Source organism: Callospermophilus lateralis, chromosome 1, assembly GCF_048772815.1.
Source record: "Callospermophilus lateralis isolate mCalLat2 chromosome 1, mCalLat2.hap1, whole genome shotgun sequence".
Taxonomy (NCBI): domain Eukaryota; kingdom Metazoa; phylum Chordata; class Mammalia; order Rodentia; family Sciuridae; genus Callospermophilus; species Callospermophilus lateralis.
Genome location: NC_135305.1, coordinates 76,522,556 through 76,543,063, shown reverse-complemented (window position 1 = coordinate 76,543,063; position 20,508 = coordinate 76,522,556). Strand labels below are relative to the sequence as shown.

At 34.6% G+C, this 20,508-nt stretch overlaps 1 protein-coding gene across 1 annotated transcript in view; it reads right to left on the bottom strand.

Annotated features, from left to right (window-relative positions):
- Hdac9 (histone deacetylase 9) overlaps window positions 1–20,508 on the bottom strand; it is a 658,195-nt gene that overhangs the window by 232,285 nt on the left and 405,402 nt on the right. Inside the window, exons 13-14 of the mRNA XM_076863228.2 lie at window positions 16,237–16,414; window positions 5,777–5,910 (exon numbers count right to left, since the gene is read on the bottom strand). Coding sequence (XP_076719343.1) covers window positions 5,777–5,910; window positions 16,237–16,414 — 312 coding nt within the window. The remainder of the gene's footprint in view (window positions 1–5,776; window positions 5,911–16,236; window positions 16,415–20,508) is intronic.

Below are 20,508 nucleotides of genomic sequence, written 5' to 3'. Positions count from 1 at the left end.
CAATGCAAATTCCACATAATGTGTAATCCAACAAAAGCATTATAAAATGTTATTATTCTCAAAACAAATGTGAGAGCAAGCAAATGTCTGTGGGTGGCTTGGTGGGGCTGGGAGACATGAGCACTTCTGGAAAAACAACTGCAAGTGCATTTCTAACAGATGATGGGTCAATCTCTATTTTTTTTTTTTTTTTTTTTTTTAGCTCAGAGGAGCACATTCCTTTCTCCAGGAGCACAGGCACTTTAGAAACCCAGCTACCTAATCGAAGAGCTTGTTTTCTCAACAGGATACCAAATTACCCCCTGCCCCCTGCCCCAGATCCATTTCTCACGGTGACCAGAAAGCTGCTGGTTTTGCTTTGTGTTCCCAACAGAATCACTAAACTAAGTATGAATGATTCAATAGGGGAAAAAATTAAATGGTATTGGCATGAAGGACTACTAACCGCTCAACTTTTTTAAAACAGTGCCACGTCATGCCAAAAGAAGTTAACCCATGTAACCACTGTAATCTAATATAATAAGGACTAAAGTTTTCTCTGGCTGCTAATCAGCACTAGTCAGCAAAGCCAATTTACACTATAGCTTACAAACTAAGAGCAAAGTGTTTACCAAAACATGCTAAAAATTTAGTCTGCTGTTAAGAAGAGAGAGTGTTATGTCTAAAGTGAGCTCCTTAGCCATTCTAATTTCATACAATATTATATCTGGAAGAAATCCTAGAGGATATTCTGCATAACATGCCCATCTATAGCATGAGAAAATGGAAGATCAACAAAGTTAAATGATTTTACTAAAGTACACAAATAATTAATGGTCGGGCTAAAGTTTAATCTATTGTTGAATAATTACCTTGGAAGGAATCCATTTTGATTAATTTACTACATTGCTAAATGAGTTGATACAATACAAAAGTTTGATTTGGGGGTCAGTCTAGCCTTTTGAAATGAAGGAGCCCTTTTAATGTTTTCAATTTGCCCTCTTTTCTATCATTTTATTGTCATTTCATTAATGCACAATTGACTGCGCCATTGGATGAGGAAAGCTGACTTTTCTCTATGTGCCAGCAGAATTGGGACTTCTTATCTTTTGTCCCAGAGAAATAGGCAGTGGTAACCCTAGTAAATGAAGGAAACCACATAATGTCAGAAGCATGGCGGCAAGTTATTCAACATAAGAGACACTTTCTCCTTCACACTGATATAAAACATCACCTCCTCTCTCTCTTGTTCACAGAACCTCTCTGAAGCTTTCAAGACAAAGAAGGCAGCTGACCACCGTCTTTCTCTTTTCATTTCTTTTCTAAGCCCAATCAATAAGAATCTTCAGAATCACAGCAACATAAACATTGACTCAAACCCTTTGCAAATTTGTAATTATATATTTCTTTGTATGATCACTTGACCAAAGTCAGGTGAGTTCACTAAATGTTACCCTCCTTGAAGATAGTGAATATATCTTTCTTCCTTTATATTATATCTCCTGCTCCTTATAGAGGTGCCAGGAAACCTCAAATTCATATTAATATCATTGAACAAATATTCTGCTGTTGTCATGGTGTAGTAACTACATCAGCAATATCAGGATCCACCAACCATGTTGGAGAAACAAATACTTAAACCTCCATTCAGACCTACTGAATCAGAAGCTCTAGGGCTAGAGCTCAGCCATCTGTGTCTGAACATCCCCAGAGAGGATTCTAATAGATGCTATTTGAGATTTTCTTCTCTGAAAGCACAAGTTGATTTCTAACCATGGGTGGTCACATAGATGTGCAGGGCAAATCATGTCCAAAAACGGCAGATAACTATCTGGATATTGGGAAACAATGTGCTGATCCAGCTTGGATGCATTCCTATTTGATTATATCCTTTTCTGTGGAATCTAATAAGTTCTCTCTGTTATGAAACTATTGAGTTAAGTTCTTATTTCCCACCATCAAGAGAGAACATTGTCCAGACCACTTAGGAGAGTGATACCCTAGTCTTGGTACTCTAATCCCTGGAGAACCAGCCAGCAAGATTGCACCTTCTCTTGTTCAAGTTAGACAAAACCGGGTAAGTGAACTAGAGTTCAACATCCTCATAGCTCCTCCCAGGCAGTTTAGAAGGAATGGTCTCCATTCTCTTTATTTGGGTCTTTGGAGTGCTTGCTAAATAGGACTCTCACCAGAGCTGCAACCCCACTTCCACTCTTAGAGTAAATACATTAACTACAGGGAGCAGATACTGACATTGGCTTGGTTTCCTTTGGGAGGTTCAGAAACACTAAATAGGAAGGCTTTCAGGGGAGCCTTTTCCCCCTTTCAACTAGCTTAAGTCCCACACAGAGAAGTCTCACTCCATAAGATCACTTGCCTTTTATGGTGGGTCCCCCCCCCCCCGATTCTTTAACAATTCTGATTCTTATGAAGTGTGATAAATTGCTAAAATACTTGTTAGTAACTTTCTCAGTTTTTTTCCAAAATATTAAAATTCTCCAAATAATTCAGCATGAGATAAAAAGTTTAACATTCTTAGAAGAGGATTTAATAACATATTAATAAATTTGTATGTAGAATTGATTTATTAAATAACATATTTTAAGAGAAAACCACAAAAAAAATGTGTATCAATTATTCCAAATGTGTTTAGTAAAGGCCTGGGCTGGGCAGTCCTGAATGATGGTGTAGATTCTACTCTTTCTGAGTGGACTAAACTGCTTTGGAATAATCTATGTTCCTTTTCATTTTCTTCTCTTCTCTTCTGGTAAAAACAGGAAGAAAAAGAAAGTAAGTCATGGAAACCTTCTTTCCCTTTTGGTTCTATGTTTTATCTTACATGGAACTGAAAGTCTCCAGAAAAGGAGAACATCTATTTAGTTAATTATTTCTAATGTTCCATTTTGAATCCTCCTAAAATCATTCACAGACAGAGGGACATTAAACACCTAGGTGTCTTAAAGTGAATTGTTTGTTAGGGCTTTTAGAAATTCCATTACATGTTTTCATTTGTTTATTTCTTACTTTGGTTATCATATCATAAAGTCAAAGAGCAAATAAATTCATATGTGCAACAATTCCTGCAATTGCACAGAAATTTTGTAACATAAAATGTGGGAAACAATTTTTTCACTTAAGAAACTAAACACTTGGGAAGTTGCCATACAACTATGTCTGAAAATGGTTTCTGTTTGCATGCTTGTGAAGTTTTTGATAAGACACTTGTTCATGGTCTTCTTTAAGAGCTACTCCGCTGATCTGGGTTCCCAAGTGAATTATTTTTAATTTTGTGATTGTTACCAGCAAGACTCCTGTTTTCAGACTGGGTTGGGGCTTACCTCACTCATTCTCAACAACTCTAGTCCTTCTGATATTTCACCCTGTGGTTGACAACACAAAAGCCAAATGAGGTATAATAGAATTGTATGGTTTGAAATTATATAGGAATAAAGTAAAGTAATGTAGGGGGAATTCATGAAAATGGCTGACTAGAAAGGGATGATAACAAACATTTTTAGATTTTCAGATCAGTGTGAACTATACTACATTCCACATAATTCTGCACTCTGCTCCATTCATAAACAGTACTTCAGGTAATAGCTTTTCAAAATTCCGCTAGAGCCACTGCCAATTTGGAGAGGTTGGGAAAAGGCCAAATGCTGCCATATATAACAAAGAATTGAATGTGGAAAAAATGCAAGTGGCAATGTCTCAGCTGGCAAGAGCAGAAAAAAAAATTTGCCAAGCAGGAAGACATCCATAGCAGTCACAAAGGTGAGACAAGAAAGGTCACAAGAATAAATGAGTTTTGTGTGTTAAGATCAGTCTGTAATTTCTCCATTAAGATCAGACAAACAAGTCTCCTTGGCTGCCCACTTTGTGTATTCCATATGGGGTTTGTGGAAAAGAGAATGGTTTGGCCTCCAAGCTGCACTCTCAAAAATATGAAATTCTTAAAGTTAACTCTAAAATTATCCAAAGAGCATGAAAGCTTTCTGCCATATAATATGGATGCCACTGGCAAAGGATGAATCGGACTTTACTCAGGAAAGAACCAGAGAAATAAATGTAGCTCATTTTCTTTCACTTTGGGATTTTTAGGTAAAGGATACATTTAATCAGAAGTAGAGCTTTAAATACAAAACATGCTCGACATTTCCATTATAAACATATAATAAAATTTGTGAGACCAGTGTTCTGTTGTATTTACTCAGAATCTCAACTCCTGACTGACCTACAGAACATTATCAATAATTTGATGCAAAGATAATTAATATCCTTGTAAAATGAAATATATTATTCTTCTATATCACCTTTTAAAGACAAAGTCTATAAGGAAAATTTTCCTTAGTAATGAGCAAATTGCATAAATGCTTTGCATCTTCAAAAGTCAATATTTTTACTAGTTTGCAGGGAAGGACCAGACAGATGTGATTCACATTAGCAAGTATAGACAAGTGCACTTGACCTTTAGGATCATTTTCTCTTCTTTGGCATTTATATTTCAACCAAAACATTTTCCAGGTTCTTTTTAAACTACATTTGCATAGGAATTATGTTGACTGCATTTTCAGTTGCCAAAAATAATACACTATGGAAAGTTTTCAAAGATAGTCTATGGGTTAATATCAACTATAGAAACAATTATATAATCGCACTTTTAAATGTCTGACCTTAGAATTGATACACTATGCAAACAATCACAAGTAGTTTGCATATAATCTGAAAAGTACTCACAAAAGTCAATTTTTATTTTATTGAAGTATAATGAATTTCATTTGGTCTCATATCAGTTTTCTCATGCCACAATTATAGTCAAAATATTATCCATTTATTTTTTCCCCTAGGCAAGTAAAATCTATGTTGAATTTCTGGTAGGTCAACAGAACCAAATAGAAACATAAAATGGCAGTCTATGAGATCAGGAATATTATCTGTCTTGTGAAATTTGCAATTTCAGTGGCTGAAACACATCTATAATATAATACAGATTCAATAAAAATTTTTAAATCAATCAATGCTAAAACAGTGGGAAAATACATGGAACATATATTTTTTAAGAATTGTTCATATGCAAATGCAAAAAGTTACTGAATTTTAGGGAACAATGGAAATTTTTATCAATTAACCAAATAGCTCATGATTATTGTATATTTTGCAAATTTGACAATGGGAGCCATTATGAATTGCTTTCACTTTTGTTTAATCTTTAAAAGCCTAAAGAAATAATTTTTTTCTAAATGAAAATGAAACTCTCATCAGAAATTTACAAAAATGGAGTCTAAAAAATTGGTAAAATGAAAATATTAAAAGCCCTACCATAAAATTACAAACATATTAGCTACTTCATTAAAAAGGAGTATCTTTTCTTGGTGCTAAAACTGTTATTTGAATTTTATTCATTTCCATGAGGCAAAATTAGCATATATTTGAGTTCAAAGGGAAGTTTCTAACAAAAAAAATACCAATTACTTAACATTTAACACTCTGCAAGCAGTTTCTCAGAAGACTAACTCAATAAATGATGTCCATTTGCAAACAAGAATGCTATCATGTGTATGTATGCTGCAACAGAACACACATATCAGGCAGCTGCTTAATCCATCAACCTTGATTACCTACTGTGTGCCCAGCCCAGAGTCCGATGGTGAGTTCTATGCTATTTGTTTATGACTGATCATCAATCACAATGTTTGTTCTACATGGTTAACATTTTTTTACTACTACCCAAATGAATGCTGGCCTCTTTACATGATTTATTTAAGTAAGTAAAAAAGTGTGGCCAATTCAGGATTACCTCACATTTATTTAGCAGTCCAGTTTCTTGCAGCCGTGACCAGATGCTCTGTATTCGTCCAGCATGCTCAGGGTGGGTGGTGGAACTGCCACAAACGCACTGGTGTTTCAGCATCAGAGGGTCATAGGCAATTCCTTCAAGACAAAGAAAACAAACATGTAATGGAACAAAGTAGTGGATACACACTGGACGATACATGATCACTTCAAAAAGTTATTCTTTTTAAAATGAAATTTACAAAGAAAAAACATCTATATCCTTAAGACCCCATAGGAGGATTTAATCTGTGTATCTGCATATGTCTGCAAAAATCTCCATCAGTAGATTAACTAGTATTCAGACCTTAGTTTAGTAAATCTGTAAAGTGATAAAGATGGTGACATTTTAGGAAACTTCAGAATAATAAAAAAAAAAAAAAGAATGCCATAGTTTTACCAGTATTGAAAATCATTGTTAACTGGGGGCAGATAATTCAATTTAGTAGAAGTTTTCATTTTATCATTCAAGCCACAAAATTAGCTGGTTTCTAAATCCTGAATTTATTTAATGAGTAAATTCCATTTTTCCTTTGGATCAGGGTACATCTTTGTAATAAACTGAACAATTTTCTAACTCTTTTCCATTTTGTTTAGAAATGTCATCAAAGATGGGTACTCAGTTTCTTCTTTGCTTACTTATGTTTCCTCAAAATTTATAGCATTTTATAAAATATATGACTATTGTAAATCTATGAGATATATAAGTTCCATATATTGTGAGACATTTGAAGTAGTTCTTTTAAAAAATAAATGACCGTTGTAATTCCTTTAGTACCGAGTTCAGTTACTTAATGAATAAAATCTATTAGAAGGTAGTATATTTCATGTTTGAAAAATTTGGTGAAATCAATTATCAAGAGTATATAAAAAAGGACTTTTTAAAGGAACAGGTTAGATGATAATTACAACTCTGGTTCATTTTAGGATTTCCACCCATAACCACTTCCCTTGAGGGAGGGGAGAATATGTTACTTACAAAATTGACTAACATAAGATTATTTAACAAATCTGTTCTAATATTTGACCATCAGACTACATTATGGGGTACAGGGACTAAAGTATCCATGATAAGAAATTAAAGAGCCAAAAAAAAAAGATCTATTCAGGAACAGGTTAAGTACCAAAATTTGACTTACTTACATTACTGTGTTAAAGGAATGTTTCTCAAGAGGGGAAAAGTATTTGCCCCTGAGTATACCAAAATCCTACAGAAAAATATAACATATGCATTTTGAAACCATGTGGTAAAAATTATGTATAAGAAAAAATATCATTTTGCTGGTTCAAATAATATCCATTCTTAAGAGTCAATGGCTTCAGAACCCATCTTTATGCCTGCTCCTGACTTGTATGTTTTCAGCCTTAGCCCTGACCTCTCTTCTGAGTAATATACTATAAATTTACCTACTCAATTGCCCACCCAAAGCTTCCATTTGAATGTCTCATGGATTTCATAAAGTAAGAATGTCTCTAATTTTAAATTCATGATCTTAAACCACACACAATGCTCCTTATTTTAATAAAGGACACTGAGTATGCCAGAAACCTTTGTGTCCTCTTGACATTCCCTCTTCTATGAACCAAAGGAGTGTCTGTTTTCCCTTCCAGACAGATCTTGAATCACTCACGTCTTATCTCCACTGCCAAAACCATATACAATCCAAGCAACTATTATCACTGATTTGAACTCCTGAGGCAGCCTCATAACTGGCTACCTGACTTTCACTCTATGCCATTCACCACAAGACAGTAGCAATTTTTTGCTTAAACATTTCAATGACTTCACTGAGACTGAAATTCCTCAAGGTCAGCATCCACAGGATCCTCCCCATCTCTCCAGCTTCATCACATTACCCCTCCCTCCTTTGATCTCAGTTTCTCCTACAAAGGGCTCCCTTCCTCTCCTTAAAAAGGTCAAAGCCCCATCAGCCTTTGTACATGCTTTCCATCTGGGCCAGAAATTCTTCCTTTCTGATCTTCATAACTATAGCTCCCAACTGGCTAACTTCCTCTTCATCCTTCATGATGTAAAATTTTAACACCATGTCCTCAAAAAAGCATTCCATGAGAACTCTAAGTGGGATCTCCTCCTCCTCTATCTGGTCTCATAGCATCCTTCATCTCCTTCGGAGCATTGCTCACATTTATGTAATTGCTGCATGTAATTTTGTTAACTGTGCATTTTCTTCACTAAATGTTAAGATACATGAAAGGACAGGCTACAGTATTGTTTATCTTTGAACTTCCAGTGTCTGTCACAGTAGGCCCTCAAAAGAATGTTGTAATGAGTGCATGAAAGACAAATAAATGGATGGATTCAAGAACTAGGCCAGGTATTTCCATGATTCAGCCTTCCTTGGTAAATCTAATCAGTGGGTCTCCGTGGCATCCTGAAGTTCATGCAGGCTTATCTCTTTAATATTCTTTTTTTATTTTACATGCCTTATCTTCCAACCAGCAAGTGCCTCTACTACAGGGATCTATTTTACTCACCTTTGTATGTCTACAAAGTATTTTTCACAAAGTCCATTTTTTACTTTGTACAAAACCCAACATAAAAAATATTTTTCAATAAAGCCAAATGGAATACTTTAAGATAGGCAGAAAAGAAAGCAGGTAGAAGAATGACATTCAGAAAACAAAATTCACAAGACATGTCTTCACAATTCAAATTTATCAAGCATTTATGAGTTGGTATTTCAGAACAGGAGCTGTTTAACGTATTTTCAACTATAGTTGTGTACTACAAAAAATAAATGATATTCTAATAATATAGAAACCAAAAGTATAGTATTGTTTTGTTTTGAAAATATATTCTTCAAGAGTAGGAATTTTAATCATTATGTTGCTTAACTATTTCTACTTCATCTCTTAACATATCCAAGCTCACTTCCATCATAATTTTCCCCTTTTAACATCATTTTCCTCATAACTCACTGCCAAGAAAAAGAAAATTACAAAACAAGTTGTGGTAGTTAGAAATTATTGCCAGGGATCTGGAGATTATAATAGAAAGTCCAGGAGCTTGTGGAAAGACGTTCGAATTTAAGGGGAAATAAATAAAATCTGGATCCCCAACCTTCACTGCCTCATCTTAATGATGTATCAATGAGGTGTTAACAGGTAGACTGGAAGGTGAGACTTTAACCTCATCCTTCATCTCTACTCCTTTCCTCTTTTTTTTTTTATTCCCTCTCAAAACCAGGGACTTATAGGGTGAAAAATAAGCCTACTCTTTTTTTCAGGATTCATATGGAATTCTATTTTTCTTTGACTCTTTCTGCCCCACTGGTTGTCACTGGCAACATAAGCCAATGGATCACTCTTTCTCTTGATTAATAGGACAAAAGTTAAAATTAAGAATTGGAAAAGTGCATGAAGGAGTTTTGTTTTAGTCAGCTTTTTTCCTGGCTGCAACTAAAATTTCTGACCAGAACAACTGAAGAGGAGGAAAAGTTTATTTATGGGCTCACGGTTTCAGAGGTTTTAGTCGATAGGCAGTTGATAGAATATTAAATTGGGCCTCAAAGTGAGGCCAAACATGATGAAGGAAGAGTGTGAGAAAGAGTATGGTGAAAAGAAGCAGCTCACCTGATGATTAGGCAGCAGAGAGAGAGAGAGAGAGAGAGAGAGAGAGAAACTCCACTTTCCAAATACAAATATATACCCCAAGCCATACCCCTAATGATCCCCCTCTTCCAGCCACACTTCTCCTACCTCCAGTTACCACTCAGTTAACTCCATCAGGGATCGATTCACTGATTAAGTTAAGGCTCTCACAACCTAATCATTTCCCCTCTGAACCCTCTCACATTGTCTTACACGTGAATCTTTACCTGTGTTTTAAACCCTAATAGTAAGTTTCATACCAAACAAACAAACAAAACAAAACAAACCCTCCTCAAAATTCTGAATATTTTAGATAAGCTTGGATTTTGGGCTTTCTCTAGGTTATTTTATTAAATGAGATAACGTATTTGAAACATTGAGTACAGTGTCTTTCCCTTCCTAAATCATTACATGTAGGTAAGTCATTTTTTAGCTCATAGAATCTATTCATGTCTATAATAGGGTTTATGTTCAGTCTAGTGAGATCTGGTTAAGTAAAGCTGGTTTATAAGGAGGAGTTTAGCATCTTTAGATGCCTTCTTCTAGTTCCTAGCTACTAACATTCGGCTAATTTGCATTTCTGGAAACTGCCTGAAGTTTCACACCTTCTAAAGACATTTACTAAACACTACTGGAGCTAAGGGAGAAGAGGCAGGACTAGCACAAAACAAAGTTATATGACATGGCATTGTAACACATAACGATGGTTCACTATGTTCAAGGTATTGGCAATTTCAATTTATTACCATTAAACTTACAATCTAGTAGTTAAAGTGAGACACGTCAAACATATGACATGTATTTGTAAAACTTCCGTATGCTAAGGAAGGAAAAAATGTGGGATGAGTAAGAGGAGCGTTCTTAAAAACAAAAATATTTAAATGACAAAATGACTTGCAAATGATGGAAGGTGAGGCCATTAATAGAATGGACAAAAGGAACTACAGTCAGTGCTCTCTATCCATGAATTTCACATCCACCCAGCGATTAAAAAATATTGTCGGAAACAATTACATCTGTACTAGACATGTACATACTTTTTTTTCTTATAGTATTTTTTTCTAAAAAAAAACAGTAAAATAACAATTTACATAGCAATTACATTGTACCAACTGTCAAAAATAATCCAGAGATGATTGAAAGTATACAGGAGAATGTGTAAAGGTTATATGCAAAAACTAGGCCATTTCATACAAGTGTCTTGAACATCTAGGGATTTTGGTATTCTTGGAGGTTCCTAAAAACAATCCTCCACAAATATCAAGGAATGAATGCATTTTGAAACAAAGATCATTTCTAACAATCTTCAAATACTCATAGTAGCCATTTTACTTTTCCTATATATAGTTCCCATCTATCCATAAAGCCTATCTTGCCTTATTTTTTCTATTTCCACCTCACTCTCTACATTCTACTACATTTAATATTTGCTATAAGACCTTTGATTTGGAATACATAAATAAAAGCATCAAACTGTACAATTTTTAATTATATTTAATACATAATTTAATTAACTTGGTGTGTCAAGCAAGCAAATAATGTAATATCAAAAAATGGTTATTTAAAATATTGGTAACTTGCGTCTTTTACTAGGTAAGAAATTTCCTAAGACAATTTTGTTTTATGTTTTCTCATGTAACTCACATTATTAGAGTATCAGGAGAAAAGGGAATGGCTAGAAGAAAGTTCTGCTATAGGCCTTCCAATGAACACTTTTGGAAAGGTCCTTAAGAGTCTATGAACTAGATTAAGGGTTGCCACTCAGCTAGAGAGCCAGGAAGGAGCCTCAGCCAGCATGTAAGTTGGCAAAAAGTGAAGCCAAACACAATTCACTACACATTTGCTGGAGGCAAAATATCTGGAAAGATTTTTCTACATTCAAGAATAAGTGATCAGGAAAAAAAAAAGGACCTATGATAATATGCTACAGAAACTGTAAAGGAAAATGTCATTCATTGCTCAGTAAACATGAGCTACGGAAGGAACCAATATAAGATTTTAAAGGAAATGTTTTGGCATCTTCAAATGTCAAAAGACATTGGCTCAATCAACTAGGAACCAAAAGCTAAAGGGAGAGATCTAACTCAATTAAAAAGAGAATGAGTGAAAAAGAAAGAGAAATATGATAAATAGGGATAACAAAGAAATTTTGAAGAAAAAAATTTAAATCTATACAGGAGACAAAGACAGTAATTTATACATTTCAGAGAATCAGGTGCTCTTGAACACAAACTTAAGAAGCCCTTGGAACATGAAGAAAAATTTCTAAGAGATGGACCCAATATTTTAGATAATGAGATGAAAATGGGAAACCAGAGGAGAAAATAGCTGAAGAGAAAGCTGTGATTGCCCTCTAGGAGAAAATCAGACTTACTGAACAATGGGAATAACTAAAGAAGCTTCCCATAAATAAGAGAGTCATGTGCATCTGTAAGTGAACACTCATCAGAAAGGTAATTTTTAAGTTAATAGGATAAAGAAAATACACCAATTCCAGAAAAGAAAAATCAGGCTGCCCACAAAGAAACACCTATCAGATTGGCCTCAGACTCCTCCCTTCAGTGCTAGAACCCTTGAGCATAGGACATTTCCAAACTTTTCAGGCAAAAATATGTGTTCAGTAAAATAGGTCTTCACACATATTCAGACACGTGTGAAGACAAAAAGATGACATTCTCAGGTATGAAGACTTGTCCCCAAATATGTATATAAAGCACACAAGGAACATGTAATACATAATGATATATTTATAAGTACACTACGTATGTGAATATGTTTTGATAAGATTCATGTCATTGAGTTCAGTTAATGTCCTAAATAAACAAGATAGCTGTTTTTATCATCTTTAGAGAGAATGAGATGAGCAAATTTTGGAGTTTATCTGAGAAATTTCAAACAGATATTTGAGGACAGCAATTTAAGAAAAGAAATTACCTACAAAAAGAAATTAACCTCTCTATTCTAATATAGGTAATAATAGAAATTACTTTGAAAAATCTTAAACATATGCATACAAAAACATGCATACAAATGAATATATATAAAATACAATACAAATATATACATACACACATGCATACAGATATGTACAAAAATATGCAAATATCTTTTTTTAAAGAGAAGCCTAGGGAAGAGGTAAAACTACTAATAATATGAGCAAACATTTAAATTTTGTTTACCTAAGAGTAATAAAATAATGAATGATTCTCTTGTATTGTATTCTAGATTTACCAATTTGCCTTCTATGAACATGTACAATTTTTGTAATTAGCAAAAATGTAAATATTATATAAAATTATCATTTAATATTTTAATGATTTTTCTGTATAATGCCATACAATTCATATCTACTTACTCTCACTTCATCCAATTATTTATTTCTTTGCTGATTCATTTGTTTATTATACAATAAATGTATATATATCCACACACACATACATATACATACACACACAAATATATATATAGATACACACACAAATATATATAGAGAGAGATATATTAAGCACCTTTCATGTGCTAGTAATGTATCTAAGTTCCAATGTCAGAGAGAAGTGAAAAATAGCTCTTTCTCATAGACTATCCATTATAACTTAATCACCCAAATAGATAAATAATTAGAACTTTTGATGGAAAAATACAGTCTGTTATAAAGCTTCCTGAAGGAAGTAGCATATAAAGTGAAACATGAAACACCTGAAGAATTAGATGGAATTAGCCTTGACTCACACTGAAAAATATTCAAGTATATTTAACTATCCATCATGTGTGCCACTGACTAAATATCAATTTTAAATCTATTTTAAATTAATTATTTAATTAGATTATTGATAATGATAATGATTTGATTAGATTATTGCAATGACTTTCACAAGTGTTGGTTTAAAACCATTTCAGCACTGTGATTCTATTTCACAAGATAATGTTATAAGGAAAGAACTTATTTACATGGATTATGTAGAGTATACTGGTGTTTGAAAGAAAGAAGACTTTAGATTATCTGTTGATGTGTAAGATAAACCCCATCACGATATTAACATTAATTTATTGTTCTGATGGATACCATTTGGTATAAAGGAGCACAATCATCTTTCAGAACCTCTCTTGTAAACCATGGCCAAACCTCATCTTTATAAGGAGTAATTGAGTAGAAGAGATGAATTTAGCAGAGAAAATGAACATAGTGCCCTTTCCTTAATTTTCAGAACCTCTAATAAACACCATGCATAATCTTTAATTAGAATTTTTAAAAGCACCTCTAAAATTGACTACTATTATCCTTAATCAAACAGAATATAAAATCCATATAGGATCACGGTAACCTAGCTATAATACACTTACTCTTCATTTTCACTACTGCAGCTACAGAACTCCATGTTCTTTTGGGGTTTCCTAAAAACAGTCTCTCTCCAGACAATGACAGTTCTCTGTGGGCCACCAGGTATTGGCTACATCTTATGCTATGTTTGGGAATCCTCTCAGGAAATGGACTGGGGACTTCATCTTTCAACAACTGACTAATATATCCACCCTGGAACATTGCTTTGTTCTTTCCAAAAAAGGAAGTTGAGTGACTATTCTGGTTGGCTACTAAAGATCCACATGGATAGTGAAGGTTTGAATGTCATACCTTAAAAGTTACGTAACATTAGTGTTACATAAAGCTTTAGTTGTACCAAAAAGTATAGGTCTTACAAAATGGATTTAAGTCAATTGCCTACTTTTATAATGTGTTTGTTGCCTTTTCCTTGCTCTTGTTCAATGGAATAACTATTGAGTGTATGAGATAGTATGACCTTTTTTTGAAAAAAAAATTCCCCAAGAACACACTTGAATGTCACTTTGATCTTTTCTAAATATGCACAACAAATAAATAATTAAAAGTCAACAGAAAGGAGTTTTATGCCCAGAAATATATTGTTTCAAACATACTACAAAGAAAACTCTTCATATACATGTGTATGTATGTATATATAAAATATATATGTGTACATATATATCATACACATATGTAATGTTATATATTATCATGTCTATATTATTATGTTTCTGGTCCATTCTTGGATCTGGATTCTTCTAAGGCCTACATAGCCTTTCCATTTAAAAACTTTTTTCTCAAACTTGTCAGATTTCTCAGAGATCTCACTTCATTGATATCAAAGGAACATGTACACACTGGAGGAATCCAAATCATGTCAGGAAAGGGTGACTCCTCTAAACCATGGGAAGAAACCCTACCTGGAGTATTTCAATAACTGCCAACACCACAGGTGTTAACATCAATATGAAACTTTATAATAAAGCTCACTTTTCAATTAGAGAAATTATTTTAATCAATACAAATGGCACTGTGATAGGACGGCTGTTATTCTGTGTTCTCTGAAATATTAAGGCTGAATAAAAGACACTTTCAGGAAAAAAGAATTGAAAAGTATATAATCCTTAAAGCTACTGCTCTTGATATATTAAAACAGGAATTTCTCTATGAGCAAAATCTTCTTTGCTAGACATATAAAAGTCCTAGGCATGATTGATTCTGAAGGCTTCTATTAATACTAGGCTGCAGTAACAGTGTGTCCAGGATATCTGGGCAAGTTTGCTGTGCTTCTGGAAATAGAGGAATCAGATGGACTGGTTAATCTGGCAAAAGAAATATGCTCAGCATTTAGGTCCTAGCATGGAATGTTGTCTTAGGGTATAACACCTTCTACAAAGTAGCTCCTATGCACATTTATTAAAGATGCCTATCACAGTTAATAACTTGGACATTTCAGACATTGATTTTTAACTGAAAGATGATATCCAGTCTTAGGAACATGATTTCCAAAACTGTATTTTAAGTTTTAGAAGCACAAAGGTTTGCATGAGATCACAGAAGTAAATAATAATAATAATAATAAAATAAATTTTAAAAAAGAACCCTCAGATAACCCATAAGAGTCTTTGGGGAAGGGGTACACATGAATTTTCTCCTTGCTGCATCCAAGCTGTGAAACTTTTAGGGCTATAATATCTTTCATTTGGTCAACCAGTTGGAGAGCATGGAACAAATAATGAGGTACAGCAGAAGAACATGAATAACTTTCCACCCATAGGTTCACAGCACAGTTCCTTTGCAGAGGGAATTGTACCCCACGACCACCACCATTATTTTATGTGTGTGTGTCTGTGTGTGTGTGTGTGTGTGTGTGTGTGCATGTGTTCTAGACTTGACCTTCTTCTGGCCTTAGAATTATCTAGCTTGTTTTCCTCTATATGCAGCCGTAGACAAAGGAAGAGATTGGTCAAAAAGCCCACCCAGAGGTACCATAATAAATGGAAGTGATACTAACATATCAGGCATGGATTGCCTTGGTACTATAGACTCCCATGAGTCACTTGTGTGGGAAGTCAGACAAAAATATCGAAACAAAACAACCAGAAGACAAACTGAGGAAAGGACGCTCTTTAGAGTCCAATGAGGAAGCCAAGTATCATAAATTTCCGAGTGGCCAAATCCTAGAAGGAAAGATACTGAAGCATCTGCTAAAGAATGTTGTAGAGATTTTTGTTTCCAAAAGGGACCCATGCACCTGTTGATGTATTTTCCAGGCCCTTGAATGATAGCAATTTATGAGGCTATTAATACTAAGCCCAAGATTTATCAGATGTGCTGTTTGTCTTGTGGCCACTATAACCTCATAAAATTTGGGTTGCATTGGGTTAAAGTGGAGCATTCTGCTGTTGGAGTTATTCTGAGCATTTAAATCGGCTAATCCTACAAGAAGGGTGCATTTCGCTTGCCTATTAGGGAGAGTCTTTAGGGATTCCTACCAGTTGCAGAGCCAGGCTGGAGGGGGCGGTCCGTTGCAGGGTGTGGTAAAATGGAGGCAGCGGGGGAAGAATGAGTCCTGGAGAGAAGGCGATGTTTCTCTAATCCATCCATGCCAACCACAGCCAGCTGAGCCTGGCGCGCCGAGAGCGCACGTGTGTGCGGGGGCTCCGGGAAGGGCTGCTGCAGAGCAAAGAACACAGTAGACAGAAACGTGAGACAAGCATCCAGGGAGACATTGAGAGCGACATGTCAACAAATTAAGTTCATCAGGTCAGAGACATAATAAACGGTGTGAAGGGAAAAGGAAAAAAAAAAATAGAGAGAAAGGGAGAGAAAAAACAAGATCCAGTCAATAAATCCATTCAACAGATGTTTTCACACTGAAGGAAGGCCAGGGCCTGTCTGCCTGGCTCTGGAGAAGGTGATGGCAGGACGCCTGTCAGTTTCAACTGATTGAAAGGAACAGACCTTTAACCCCAAGAGTAACGTTGACTTACTCTGTTTCCTACCTTGATACCAACGTTTTGAATACAGTCCCAGAAGGATGGCAATACAAAAGTGGGAGAATAATTCAACTGCTTTCCAAATAAGTCTCAATTATGAAAATTCTTTCCTGAATTTATTTCAGTAATATTGTTAATGAAATTGATGGGTGCCTCTAAAAATGACCAATTAAATGGTTTTATTTTGACATCTTTCAATTTTCATATAATGGAACATATAATGAAATAATGAATTCTTCACGGTTTACAGGGTATAATCTCAACACTGTAATTTGTTTCTTTGATAGAGTATTAGATATATTAGGTGTATTTTTTTCATACTTCTAAAATTAATCAAAGGACCAGAGTTTAGGAGCTTCCAGAAAATTCACTTAGTCTATTTCTCTGTCTTCAAAGAGACACTCTGTAGAACACAGTTGGCAGATAATTTAACCATCAAAACTATGCAGTAATTATCTAATCTCTCACCAACAGGAATTCATAAATTTCATGCTGTTTTTTTTAAAATATTTTTCCTAAGGAATATGGAAAATGGCTGAACACTGCTACAAAACCTGATTATCGCTTGCCATCAATAAGGATGGTAAAGTTCCAAAAGGTTAACAAAATTTAAAAAATGCAAGTCTAATCCCTATAATTTGAAAAATGTGTATGTTGCTTTGCTTTGACCTGCCAGGCTAGCATTTCAGGACTTGATGCAAACTTCACTTTTCTTTCCCTTTAGGGTAGATACTCCACTGCACCCAACATGTCATACTCTTCTTGTATTTCTCAAACAAGGATTGACAAATCTTAGGTACATAAATCACTCACTAAGGGAGGAAGCTCACAAATCTACATATAACACAACTGTGCTCCATGCATAGTATGTGGTTTTATGTCATTATAGCTTTTTCTGTACATGACATGAATTAATGCTATACATCAATGCATGTTTGATGATGAAAAAAATATAACTTTTAAAATAGTTACAGAATAAAGACAGATTTCTCAATTCAGAAAAAAATATGAATCATTGAAAGTTAACTTTAAAATGGATTATAATCAACATGTATGTGGTTGCTTCAGTTTTGCTGAGCAGAATTTTCAAACCATCAATCAATTGGAAGCACTCACTGTCATATGCTCATGCTTTGGTCATTTGCTTTGTTGATCAGAATGGCTCAGTCAATGAGGTTTAGAAGAAAATTTAATGCATTCCCAAGAGCTGAACTCTTTTGTTTTCTTGTGTATCTCTATGTTCAATGCCCTGAGAATATAGAAGTTTTAATTACAAAGAATATAAATATATACATATCACTTCAAGGCTTTCTAATCAGGAAAAGGAAGCTTTTCTGCATATGATCTAAACTGCACAGGTAAATATTCAAATATTGAATATTCAAGTATTCTCATTTATCTTCCTGTAATCTCTTTAACTCTCATCTAAACCAACACAAAAGACTTCTTCGAATTGAGCACTTTACTTAACCAGCCTTATTTCTTTCTACAAGCATTCTCTTCCTAAAGCCCTACTGAAAGCCAAAAGTTGACACAAAAAAGCTCTGAAGGTCAGCTGAAGTTTAAAGAACCTTCTCCACTTGTCTTTTCAGCTCTCCTTAACCTGAGGCTAACCTACATTTTCAGCCTTAGGTTATCTTTCATATTTCTAGGTTTCTAGCCAACATACTGCCTCCTGTACACAAGCACCATTCTCAGGGCTGCCTTATCACGTTCAATGTCCCTGCATCCTTTTACCTTACTGGGTCCTTTTCTGACAAAAATCAATACTATAATTTTTATACCCACATTTGGTTTGTTATTATATATTGATTAGTATTACATTCATTCTTTCCTCCAGCTTAATGAATGACAATGTTTCATGGGCCCCTACAGGTACCACAGTCCTGGTCTGTTATGTCTAAGGGTCTATCGACCTTAATCATTCCTGCCTCTACCAGCCCATCCTTTCTGTAACACCCCTCTGCAGGTGCCAAGAAAGCTCCATATTCGTTTCTGATACATATCCACTAAGGTCCACTTCAAACTTCAAATAGAGCCTTTTTTTGAGCATCCATCTAAGCCTTCTTTCTCTTTCCATTACATTCCCATCACACTTCGTTTTTCTCTTTGCTTTTCCCTGCCATAGTCTTTTATAGATTTGAGATGTTTCATGTAGTCACTATTTCTTAAGCTCATAGTTTGTGCCAGACACTTTGCTAGTATGTTGAGCTTTTTATGCTTGTTGTCTAGTGAGGGGAGAGATACTAAATATTTATAGGTATAAATATAATGAATGCTATATAGAAAAAATTCAGGATGCTTTAAAAACTGTTTTTAAAAAAGCTGATAAAGAGGCTTAAGTAATTTTCATCTAAGAAAATATATTCAATTTGAAATGTGAAGGATTAATTAGAATGAGCCAGAGACAGAGTGGGAAGAAGCTCTATAGACATTTTACTCATGTGTGGGTAGGTGCTCACGTGTGTGAAGTCATCTTTCTTTATGTAATATTGAAAGCTTTTAGAAGCAGGAACTAGACCTAACTCATCTGTTGACTTGCTCTGCTATATTTTATCTTTTCTCATGCTTTCTAAATAATTATTTGTGCATTAAGACTATGGAACAGACACTTGTAAGTTAAAGGCCATGTTTTTAAAATAATATTACCAAAATTTATTTATTTATTTGTTTATTTTTGGTACCAAGGATTGAACCCAGGGTTGCTTAACCACTGAGCAACATCCCCAGTCCTTTTCTATATTTTCTTTACAGACTGGGTCTTGCTGAGTTGCTAAGTGCCTTGCTAAATTGCTGGGGCTGGCTTTGAACTTGCAATTGTCTTGCCTCAGCCTCCCAAGTCGTTGGGATTACAGAAATGCACCACCACTCCTGGCAGCATAACCAAATTTTAAACCAGGTGCAATGGCACATCCTTATAATCCCAGCAGCCCAGAAGGCTGATGCAAGAGGATTACAACTTCAAAGCCAGCCTAAGCAATTTAGTGGGGGTCTCACTGAATTACTTAGTGCCTCACTAAATTGCTTAGCCTTTTCCCTAATTAGTAAGTTCCATGAGGAAATGAGCTTTGTTTGTTATATATTCCCATGCAATGCTTTACACATAGTAGATGTTAATAAATATTTGAATGTTGAATAAATAAATTAATAAAACAAAGATAGCCATCCTTAAAATTTTATTATAGGATAAATCAAACAAGCATATTAAAAGCAATCATAACAATGAAGAGTTAAGGAATGGCTGAGAAAAAATATGAGAAATAGAGTCCAGACAAAACAATTGTCAAAGGACAATACCCTGAAATTAGCACTGGTGCCAAGAGATAATGAAGGAAAAGTTCCGGTGATTTGATGATTATTTTTCTTTGTACTTTCATGTGGTTTCCAAGTTTTCTGCCTATCATATATGTTAAAACTTTAATTAAGAAAAATGGTAAATGTTATTTAAACTAAATGGTCCAACCTTTCAAACACTTCATTAGGACAGATTCATAATCATTATACATACAAGCAGACAGGGTCAAAATGTTCAAACCTGCTTCCAAAATAGGAATATTTAAGAAAGAAAAGGTTGTTAGTTTTCAAAATTAGTTGACTAGAATCATGTATTTTTACAAATGATGTATGACTTTTAATGTGCAGGGAGAGTTAGAACAATCCAGGAAGCCACACATTAATACAGTGCACATGAGTCACTACGTTATCAGAAAATGCTTGGACACTTTAAATTCAAATGTCTCCTTCCTCATCAATAAAAAGGTATCCTTC